Genomic DNA, 11,490 nt, shown 5'->3' on the forward strand with positions numbered 1-11,490 from the left:
GGACAGTCACAAAATATATTGAAGGCATTGTGAGACGATTTATGGGAGAGAGGAAAGATTTATTTTTCAATACATAGATTTCTATTGAATAAAAGTAAAAAGTAGTTTCATATTGTACTTCAGTAGAGTTGTTGGGGTTATTTTAGAGTTATCAGATAAGAAATCATAGTTTTGAATGGAAACAGGTGGTTTTTAGAGTCATGTTCTAAAGTTCTCCCATAAGTCCTGAATAGATATTTAATGAAACCTTTATGAATTGAACACATTTAGTTTTTACAACTTAAATGAAGATACATTTCCTGTTGCTGTGTGGGCGTCCGTGCACTTCCACACAAATCCCCACTATTGACTGAGGATGTCCTGTTGTGTGTGTGTGTGTGTGTGTGTGTGTGTGTGTGTGTGTGTGTGTGTGTGTGTGTGTGTGTGTGTGTGTGTGTGTGTGTGTGTGTGTGTGTGTGTGCGCGTGTGCGTGTGTGTGTGTGTGTGTGTGTGTGTGTGTGTGTGTTAATGAGAAATGGGAGGGTAGAAACCCTCAACATGAGACGTCCTTCAACATCAGAGCTGCATCGAGTCATCTGGTGTCTGCAGGCTTCCAACAGAAAACTCACAGACGGCAGCGCGGCTTCAGGAGGGACCGGGCCTCTTCATCACCATCATCGTCATCTCAACAAAGTACGGTGAGGTCCAATTGTGTGTTTGTTTTCACGCCGCTGATTTTACACCACGAAGTCTGATCACAGGTGTTGAACTGCACGTTTTTAAAAACCGGTTTAAAAGCCTCCAGCTGCCAGTCGAGTCGCCGTCAGTTGGGTCTGAAGACAAGTTTGAAAATGTAAAAAATAAATCTGTGTTCATGACGTTAAGAGGCCCCTGTAGCTCGCTCCTCATCGGCTACACAAGCTGTCATTCAGATATCAGGTAGACCCGAATCTCAAACTACACTTTCAGCATTTAGTTGCATTGTGGGTAATGTAGGCACTATGTTTTGACAAGGAAGCTAAACTTACACGGAAAAAAAAGTTCAACAGAGTTGTTATAGGAATTCTGAATCGATTAAATAATCTGTACAAATGTTACTTTCCATCATGTCAGGAAGGTAGTTCAGTCCTGTTTTCATCAACTTCAAATGGTTCCAAAAAAAAATTCATGAATTCTTTGAGAAAGTTATTCATGTGTTGGTTTACTCAAGAATTAACTTTTTTAATTCACTCTTTACCTGCCGAAAAAACAATAAAGTACGTTCACGCCTTCCAGTCATCCGAAACGCTGCAGCCAGACTGTCGAGTGGATCAAACAAAAAGAGATTCAAACCTCCCAGTATTTGGCTTCCAGTTTACTTCAAGATTGACTCAAAGGTTTTAATTATCACTTCTTAAAAGTCTGCTATAAATCAACAGGTATAACTTTATTCACAAACAAAGCCAAACATGCACCCACAGTGGAATGGCTTCCTAATAATCTCTTGTGGTTTTAACATCCACCTCTCAGACTCATTTTAAAACATTTCAACTCAGGAAGTCTGCCCTCCTTCTCCTCCTGTGTTTCTGCTGTGCAACGTCTGAAAACATAATCAGATTAACCCCGAATAAATCTGATTTTCTCTGCTTTCCACCGCAGACCATGAGCGGCCACGAGCACAACCTCTCGCTGGACCTCAACGGCACGCAGTGGCACATCTACGACTGCACCCTGGAGCTGGAGGCCGCCGGCGACTACCGACGCATCGCCCTCTTCCTCATCTACCTCTTCATCTTCACGGTGGGCCTGCTGGAGAACGGGCTGGTCGTCTGGGTCAACTGGCGCCGGCGGCACTCCGCCAACGCCGTCCTCTTCTGCATCATCAACGTGAGCCTGTCGGACCTGATGGTGATCGTCATCCTGCCGTTCTTCATGATGGAGGTGACCATGGACAGGGTCTGGCTGTGGGGCCGCTTCCTGTGCAAGGTCACCAACCTCATCTACGTGGTCAACTTCTACAGCAGCTCCTTCTTCCTGGCCTTCATGACCCTGGAGCGCTACCTGTCCCTGACGAGACCCTCGTTTCCGGGCTTCTTCCCCGTGGTGGGCCGCCGCCGCTGGCTGCTCTGCGGAGGCCTGTGGCTGCTCTCCTTGTTCCTCGCCCTGATGGAGAACATCCACGTGGATCTCCTGGAGATGGACGAGCCGGGCTGCTACATGCTGCCCGAGCAGAACTACACCGAGTGGTTCGTCTCCGTGTCTTTCCTCTGCCTGATTTTCCAGTTCCTGGGCCCCGCCGCCGTCATCGTCACCTGCAACGTGCTGATCGCCCGCGCCGTCCAAACGGCGCCGGACGTGCAGGGCCGCCGGGACGCGCGGCTGGTGCACGTGTACTCCCTGGTGTTCGTCATGTGCTGGACGCCGTACCACCTGATCATGTTCCTGCTGATCATAGACGACATCGAGCCGTTCATCTTCAGCTGCAACACGGTGGACCTGCTCTACTTCTCGTACAACGTGGTGCAGAGCTTGTCTCTGTTCCACTGCGTCGCCAACCCCATCCTCTACAACTTCCTCAGCAAGAGCTTCCGCAGCAACCTGATCAACACGGTGGTGGACTACATACCCAGAGAGGCGCCCGCGGACCAGGCGGGAGCGGCAGGGGCCCGGCCCAACGGCCCCGACGGAGGCAGGTTGGACCTGGGGAAGGAACGCAAGTTAAGTAACGCCAGCACCAGCCAGTCTGATATTGGATAAATGTTGGTTGTTTTTTTTTAAAAAAAGGAGATGAGATGATAAAAAAGTGAGACGTCAGCTGTCCATCCAGTCTTTGTGCTTTAGAATACCAGATGCATAGATCGTACAGCGCATCATCTCTTCTGGTTATGGACTCTTTGTGCTATTTGTCACGCTACTGATGGGCTCACAGACACTTTCCACTCATAATCCACTTCCTTTTTTCTTTTTTTTTTTAATCCAATATCTGATCGCAGTTTTAAACAGAGGATGGCACAACATGTTTGGTGTGTTTTTGTTTTTTTTCCCCCCCTCAAAGCTGCTCAACTACCACAAATGCCAACTTTTTTAATCTGATGGTCCATAAAGACACAAATCTGCTGCCACCCTAACCATGTAAACATCTTAAAATGTAACTCTTCTTTCCCTTCATTACAAATCAAATAGATAAATTGTAATAACTATCACTTATTTATCTTTCTCGGTGCTGCTGTTTTCCACATGTCATGTAATACATAATAATACACAATATAAATGCAATAAAACTCCATCAAACACTTTTTGTATCCATTTAAGCTGCAGATGAGTTTGTTATCTTTATTCCAGAGGAGCAATGAACAAACGTGTGATTATTCTCCTGACAAACTTCTGCTGTTCTTGCACGTCGCTATCTCCCTCCTCTCACACTTCATTACATTCACTTCCATTTCTGTCATCTGGAACGCATCACGATCAACTGTTGAAAGGATAAGAAGGCAGAAAAAAGGAAAAAGCACAATAGCAGGAAGACACCGGGCTTTAAAAAGGAGGGCAGAGGTCACGCGCCCCCGGAAGCAGGAGGTTCACAACGCCATGCAGATTTCTGCAACTTCATCATTGAAATTGTGATGATGGATGGACTTTGTGGTTCAGTGAAGAGCTGAGATCAACCACGTCTACAACTGTTAAACATAAAGAAAATGAATATCGATCCTTTCTGTCACCTGTAATTACGACCGAACCTGGACACTGTTATTGATTGGAAGCTTTAATGTGGACATTGAGCGACGCTGACATTTGTCTTCATGACGGTGAAGCGCGTCCAGGACGCCGACGAGAAGAGGCGTATGATACTTTGTGCCACACAAAATGCAAAAATGCTCAAAATGATCTGATCTCATGGTCTGAATTTGTTAACTTATCACACTATTTCCCCACTTAGCCATTAATCCACATCACCAATTGTTATTTATCAAAACTCTCCTTGTTTAAATATGTTAAAAAGCACCAATAGCCAACTGTACAATATTGATATTGAGGTATTTGGTCAATAGTATTGTGATATTTGATTTCCTCCCAGTATTACTGTCATTTATGATTGTCGCTGTTCTTCTGATATTCTTTTATGCTGAAGGAGAAACCTGTTGGTGCAATAAAGCTTTCATTCATTTAAAGGTTATCAAACAGATTCAAACATAGTTTTGGGTTGATAACAGTCTTCCGAGAGGCATTTATTTTATTCTTTTCATGAGCAAGATTTTTAAAAAAAGCCAACATTCATACAGCTTTACAAACATTATATATATATATATATATATATATATATATATATATAGGCATACAAATAATAAATAGTTATACTGCCATCATAAATATGAGGTAAGACACAAACTTGTGATGGGCACTTAAATAATTTCAACTGATCACACGCTCTTAAGAAATGAACACAGCATGTGACAGAACCTGAAAGCATTCATAAAAACACCTTCAACGACAACAAAAACAATTTTATGTTTATGCAAATGCAGACTATGTATCTCTGGAGTGGAAACATTTGTAAGAGCTAAAAAAGTGTGAAAATAGTGACTTCAAATATAGGAAAATAAGTTCTATGCTACCATGAGGTGCTACTGAATAATCATGAAAATCAATCCACTTCCTTTCCTTCAAGGACACAGAATACGACACGCCGCCGCGGCGCAGCTTCTTTTCATCTTCACATAGGTTTGACTTATTAAACAGCATCCCATAATATGTCCACTACGCTCTACAAGTCTACGTCTATTACAGAGCCGACGCCGTTAATCGATGGGCAGAAAAGTAATCTGTTGGTTATCGAACACAAACGTGAAAGATTCTCTACTTCTTCCAGCTTCTGAAATGTGAGAAACTTTTCACCTTTTTATATCCTTATAAACTGAATGTCTTTGAGGTCTTGGACATAATTAATTTGAACATGTCTCCTTACACTTAGAGCAACGACAATTTAAAAAAAATTGACATTTTAAAAACACAAAAAACAATTAATAAAAACATTTTTAAAAAATCAACCGATGAAAATAACCGTTATTTTCAGCCCCATTCTATTCAATGCAGCATGTGGTCCACGACAACCAGACACAGAGGGAGCTTAAGAGAGAGGTAAAAGGGAGGAGGAGGAGGAGGAAGAGGAGGAGGGAAACGCACAGCGCCGACTCATCACACGTCCACGTTGGGCAGCGGCTCCTTCGAGTGGTCGTTGTACATGAAGGTCTGCTCGATGTTGAAGTCCGGGGGCAGGTGGTCCGTGTGCAGCTCCATGTGCGACGACACCATCTTCAGCGTGGAGAAGAAAAGGCCGCAGACCGTGCAGCGGTACATGAGCGCTCCGGCGTGCGTCTTCAGGTGGCAGATCATGGTGGAGCGCCCCCTGAAGAAGCGCAGGCAGACTTTGCACTGGTAGGGTTTCTCCCCGGTGTGGATGCGCAGGTGGTAGGTGAACTCCCCCGAGTGGGCGAAGCATTTGCCGCAGTAGCGACACCGGTACCACTTCCCGCGGACGCCCGCCGCCCCGACTCCCCCGTCCTGCCCCGAGCTCCCGTTGGTCTGTACCCCGCTGGGCAGGCTGTGCAACGCGCCTTGGAAAAACTTATCTGGCACGCTGAAGCTCATGCCCAGCCCCAAACCCATGTTGCTCATTTTGACGAGGCTGCCGACGTCCCGCTGGGAGGAGGAAGACGGAAGGCACTCCGGAGTCTGCTCGGCTTTACGTTTGCCCGACCAGCCTTGGGCCCTGACGCCGCCGCCGCCGCCCCCCGGGGACTCGGCGGTGTGCAGGCTGAGGTGGTACTGAAAGGCCGAGGCGGAGCGGAAAGTCTGCGGGCACAGGAAGCAATGCAACTCCTCGGCCCCCGCCGCGCCGCCATCCCCGCCGCGTCCGCCGCCGCCTCTGTAAGCCCTCAGCGCCAGCTGCTCCCTCTCCTTGGCCGCCGCCTCCTCGGCGTGCGCCGTCATGTGTCGGTCCAGCATGGAGCGCTCCACGAAGCAGCGGGCGCAGTGCGGGCAGGTGAAGACGGGCAGCGAGAGGTGGGCGAGGGCGTGCCACAGCAGGGAGCACAGCGAGAGCTGCGGGAGGTGACACACGCCGCAGCTCAGGCTCTGGGCGCACACGTGGCTCAGCAGGTGGTCTTTGACCGTCTGTGAAGGAGGTGAGAGACGAGCGAATGAATGTGGGATCTCACGACAGCGGAGCGAGTTGTTATAACGCCGTGTTTTTACTTTGTCTGTTCGTGAAAGCGGTTTCCTGATACCGATTATTCAACCAACAGACGCCTTAATACACTGCGTTTCACTTTAGCGACACGCATTATTTCAAGAGTTACAAACCAGCTGAAGGCTACAAACACTGATGTTTGCAAATGAGTAGAAACACCGTATAGAAATGTGTTTCTCGAGGGTGTTTCTAAGGGTTGAAACTTACTTTGAATCATCGTTTGAGCTGCCCATAATTGTTTCAACTTAATTTTTAAAATACCTATAACAACTTCTGAAAGTCTAAGTTGATGTCTTCAAATAAAAGTCCAAAAAACTAAAAGATACAATTGGCTAACCCATAAGACAAAGAACATCATCACAATTGCAGATCTGAAACAAAAGGGAGGTTTGTGTTTCTGCTTTCATGATTAACTTATAAAAATGTGTTTTCTTTTTTTTTTGCAGCTAGAAGCCGGCATGCCCTCCGTCCAACTAAAACACATCTCGAAATGTCCACTCACCGGGAAGTCCTTGCTGAGGGTCTTGGCGCACACGGCGCACTGCAGCTCGGGCTCGAGGCCCTGGCCGCTGTTGGTCAGCGCCCCCTGCGGGATGGTGTAACTGGAGGCCGTCTGCCGGTGGTGGCGCAGCAGCTTGTTTTGGCTGCAGAACTGCGAGTGACACATGTCGCAGGTGAAGAGCTGCACCCCGACGTGGGAGAGCGAGTGGGCGACGCCGGCGTCGCGGTCCGGGAACGACGCGCCGCAGAGTCGGCAGAGCCCCAGCTCCGTCAGGTGGGTCTCGGCGTGTCTCCCGATGGCGTCCGGGTCCGCCGGGAGAAGCACCGTGCAGGCTTTACACGGCAGCATGTTCCCCGTCACCTGGGGAGGGGAGAGGGAGAAGCATTGGTGGACTGTGTGGGACTTATGTCACCTGAACTATTCCAGTGCTGACGAATTCAAACCTTACCTGGCTGCTCGAGTTCCCTCCATCTCCGTTCTCCACGTACACAAGCTCGTCTTCATCCTCCTCCTCGTCTCCCTCCTCCATGAAGTTCTCGTCGTCGCTCAGCTCGATGATCTCACCGGCCAGCTGTCTCCACTGCTCCTCCTCCGTTCCCTCCATGGCTCCGTTCCCTTTCAGAGCGTCTCTCTCCTCCTCTTCCTCGGTCTCTCCGCCCTCCACCTTTCCAAACAAAACCAGCCTGCCGTCCCTCTGGACGTCCGCCATGCCGCCCTCCACCGACACCACCTGCGGGCCGCCCGGAGGCTCTCCCGAGGAAGACGTCGGGGCGCAGGCCTCGGCGCCGAGCTGAGCCGAGGAGTCCGGGAAGGAGCAGGAGTCCGACGGCGCGGCGTCGCTGCTCTGAGGCGGAGAACTCCCCGCGCACTGGGGAACCATCCGTCCATCTCCGTCCTCGCAGATGACGTCCTCTTCCTCCAGCCCCGGCTCGATCTTCATCTGGAGAAGCGGCCCCGAGGGCGGCGCGCCTTGGCACCGACTGGACCGGCCGCTCGTCAAAAGGCCGTGCCCCCCCGGCTGCCGCCGATCCGCCGCCATCTGCCCGTAGCCGAGATGGGACTGCGCGTCTTCTTCCTTGAGGTCCAGAGACGGAGTCCCGGTGCGAGCTTCGTGGCCGGCCCCGGCATCCCTGGTTTGGAAGAGAGGCGAGGGGGCGGCGGCCGGGGTCGGGGCGGCGGACGAAGACAGGGACGAGCAGGAGGCGGCGGAGGAGCACACGGACGAGGCAGAAGCCGCGCCGACGCCGGCCCCCGCCGACACGGCGGCGACCATGCTGGAGTTCAGGGCGAGGTCTCCGGGACTGCTCGGTTTACAGTTTGCGGACACGGAGGCCTGCAGGTCGGGGAAGGTGGCGTGACAGGCCCTCACCAGCTCGCTCACGCCCAGCCGCTCGGCCAGCTCGTACAGCACGCCGACGTCTATGAGGTCGGTCAAGATCTCGCCCGTGTAGACGAACGTCAGCAGCTTGTCAAAGTTGGCCGGGGAGATGAACTCCAATGAGAAGGCGGCCGTGGACGAGGACGGCGCCCGGGCGAACAGGTTGCGGAAGTACGTCCCGGCGCAGGCCAGCACCGCGCGGTGCGCCGCGAACGTGCGGTTGCCGACCTGCAGGAACACATCGCAGTACTGGCGCGACTGCCGGCAGCCGTTGAGCTGAGCGAGAAGGCTGGCAGCGTGGCCGGGACCCTGCAGCTGGATCCTCATCCCTGCTGCAGCTCCTGGTGCGCTGCTATCCAACTGCAGGAGCAGAGAAGACCAGTCAAAACTTTCATGCATTTATTTAGACTTGACGGTGCCGCCATGGCTAAAGAAAGTATTTTCAGTCGACTGTCACTAGAGCTACAATTAACTTTCACTATTAACTGATTGTTTTTTATAGTCTATGAACTGTGGGGTTACAAATGTAATGAATAAAGATGAATATATTCCTATAAATTCAAAGTGATACCTATACTGCAGCAGAAGAAATCAACAACAGTTTACACCATTACTGAGTTTTAATAACTGAATTATTCAGCGCACAAAAACTAGCTAGCTGCTTTCTCATCAACAGAAAACAAAAACTGTAAAGCAGTTGATCTGGTCAGGTGGAAAACGATGTCCCTTCCATTTACCATCAAATAAACATAAGAGGGCAATGCAGATACAACTTGACAACCCAGTCATTACAATATTTGACCGAAAGTTACAAAAATGTCTGCGTAAGACGTTCTCAATTCATTCTAGAAAGTGCAACGAGCCTTTTGTAGAACACTCTACGGTTATGCTCACCATATACATCACACTAGAAGTGTAGTTTTCTTTCTCTCAGTGTGCACAGTACAAACAAAGACAAAATACGAGGCAATAAAACGCATTCTTCATCTAAGACCATAACAATGAGTCCAGGCCAAAGGTAAGTGTGACAAAGAGCATGAAAAGGAATTACAATATATATATATATATATATATATATATATATATATATATATATATATATATATATTGAACAAAACTACAGTTTTGCAGAGGTTTAGGAAGTATCCAGATCCTAAAAATACTCAGCTGGGCAGAGTCCTTTGAATTTGATAGTACAAATACTCCACAAGTAGTAAACCCATGTACAAAAAAACTGGCTTAAGAACAAGTATGCAAGTATTACCATCAAACTAAACCAGTAGAAGTATTACTTACTGTGCATTCAAATGTTCCCCATCAGTGTTTCACTGTCATACATCTTTGGATTCATATCACTGCAGCATGAAACAGTGTGTTGCATGTGACTAGTGTGACGTTACATGTTCATGGTTGTGCCCATAACTCCTGTCGCTGTCTGCTAACAACCAAACTTTTCATGAGCTCAGACAAACGGCCCCAGGTTTATGACGCAGCATTCACCAGGTGATCCACACAAAAGAGAAGAAAATAGTGGAATTTGCTTAAGAAGTATGAGATGTCTTTGACACAGTGCACAAATCATCTGTATTTCATCTTTTTTTGAAGTGTCAGCAAGGCGCACAGTCGTTGCGAGAATCGCGTATTTTACGACCCATTGTCCCCAGTTTGAATATTTTAATGACAAACTTCTGCACGCGTCGCGCACCAATCGCCGCATAGTTTTAGCCAATCGCGTAACCGCTCGCTCTCCATCCGCGTCTCATTGCGTTCGCATGTATTTACCGTCTGGCTGTATGTACATGGCTCGTGGCGTCACGCTCGCGCTCGGTCCGCGGGTTCGGTTCCCGCCGCAGCCCTCACGAGCTGAAGCGGGGTAAACACGTACTATGTCTGGGTTACAATGCGGATCACGGACACACAAAGTGTGCTACCGCCACCTAACGTGCAAGCCGAAAGGTATTGGACGTTGAGGAAATGCTCATGGCATGGTTTTAAGGAAGAAAAAGTCAGAAATGTTGATGCAGACCTAAATATAAACATCCACATTTTAAAAAATCAGCCAGAATCATCTCGAAATATATCAAAAGGCCCCATGTCTCAGCAAGATGTAGGACCAATGTCCTCACTAAGATGAAGAACGTGCATTACATCACTCCAGTTCTCCAATATTTACACAGGCTTCCTGAGTGTCAACACATATTAATAACTAAGTCCGTCAGTAAAAGTAGTGAGACGTGTGCAGCAAATAACGGGGTAGAAGTCAGCCTACATTTTATTGCAAGTCCATTTAAGTAGGTGTAAAAGTATTCATCAAATCAAGTAGATGTAACACGTTACCAGCCACCACTGGATATTTGTCACTTTGATTGCTGCCAAATATTAGAGGATTAAAGTGACATTATCAGACACCTGGGGCATTTTTTGACTCAATTTGTATTTAATACCTTTGTTACTTACTTTAAATTGTTTGTTTGTTTGTGTATTAAGCTGGCAGCATTTTTTTTTCTGGGACGATGCATAAATACTCATCACTACTCATCATAATACACTAATAACACATCGTCTACTGCAAATCACGAACACCAATTGACATAATTGAATGAATACAAACACAAGGGAAATGGTCTCCAACTGACACCACTATGCTCAAAAATAATAATGATATCATCGTTTGAAATATAATATCCACCAAACCCGTGTATAACATGAATACTTATTAATTATTAAAGTCAACGACCATCAGTGGGATATAAATAAATGGAGCTGGCAATGTAACCTCCCTCACACCAAGACCTACCAATGCGTGTTTCCAGGACCCGTTGTGTCGTGTCCATTTGTTTTTACGTGTTTTATCCTCTCGAGTTTCCACTTCAGAGCCTGTTCCTTCCAACAAGAAGCTAACGAAGCGTAGCCGCCGTTATAGACACATTGAAGCCACTCGCTTCCCTAAACGCTCACTCAGATTTCTACAATTCATTCGTTAGAAAAAATAAAATCATCTTTTTCAGCGCAGCCTCCCCGTTGGTTTCTTTATGACTTACCCATTTAAAAGATGTGTCGATGCGGGGGGAACACTCCTCTCTCTTCACTATGTTTGCAAAGGAGATTCTGGTGGTCGTCCACGGATATAATTTACAACCTCTCTGATCGTCCGTCGCATCTTTGTGACGTATGTCAACAAAAGATCACTGCAGGCGCTCCCTACAGGCTGGACGACGCACTGCACCGAGACAAGGGTGGCGTGAATCAGTGACGGTGGAGGAAAGTAAGTACTTCAGTACTGTGAAGTTGTACATGTTGTATATTCATAAGATATGTCTTTGTACTACTTCTATATGACTTTGTACTACTTTCACACTCCAATTTAAGAGGGAAATGTTCGATAGACTATTCAATTTTACCACT

General features: G+C 47.7%; 2 protein-coding genes across 3 annotated transcripts; one reads left to right on the top strand and one right to left on the bottom strand.

Moving 5' to 3' along the window:
* Window positions 1-479: 479 nt before the first annotated feature.
* Window positions 480-4,094, top strand: gpr182 (G protein-coupled receptor 182). 2 transcript variants are annotated; one of them, XM_068598016.1, is made up of 2 exons: window positions 480-677; window positions 1,618-4,094. In XM_068598016.1, exon 2 carries the CDS (start codon window positions 1,621-1,623, stop codon window positions 2,713-2,715), a length of 1,095 nt encoding a protein of 364 aa, XP_068454117.1. In that variant the 5' UTR covers window positions 480-677; window positions 1,618-1,620; the 3' UTR covers window positions 2,716-4,094. The 2 variants fall into 2 exon arrangements, with proteins under 2 accessions (XP_068454117.1, XP_068454118.1); XM_068598017.1 differs by having other exon boundaries at window positions 665-672.
* Window positions 4,095-4,285: 191 nt separating this feature from the next.
* On the bottom strand, window positions 4,286-11,369 carry LOC137800513 (zinc finger and BTB domain-containing protein 39). The gene is made up of 4 exons (XM_068597744.1): window positions 11,127-11,369; window positions 7,156-8,445; window positions 6,708-7,067; window positions 4,286-6,129 (listed from the first exon to the last, which is right to left on the bottom strand). The coding sequence occupies exons 2-4, from the start codon at window positions 8,410-8,412 to the stop codon at window positions 5,152-5,154; spliced, it is 2,595 nt and encodes an 864-aa protein (XP_068453845.1). The 5' UTR covers window positions 8,413-8,445; window positions 11,127-11,369; the 3' UTR covers window positions 4,286-5,151.
* Window positions 11,370-11,490: the final 121 nt, after the last annotated feature.

The sequence above is a fragment of the Clinocottus analis genome, unplaced genomic scaffold (genome assembly GCF_023055335.1).
Source record: "Clinocottus analis isolate CAN_PGR_092001 unplaced genomic scaffold, fCliAna1.0.p SCAF_4, whole genome shotgun sequence".
Lineage (NCBI taxonomy): Eukaryota > Metazoa > Chordata > Actinopteri > Perciformes > Cottidae > Clinocottus > Clinocottus analis.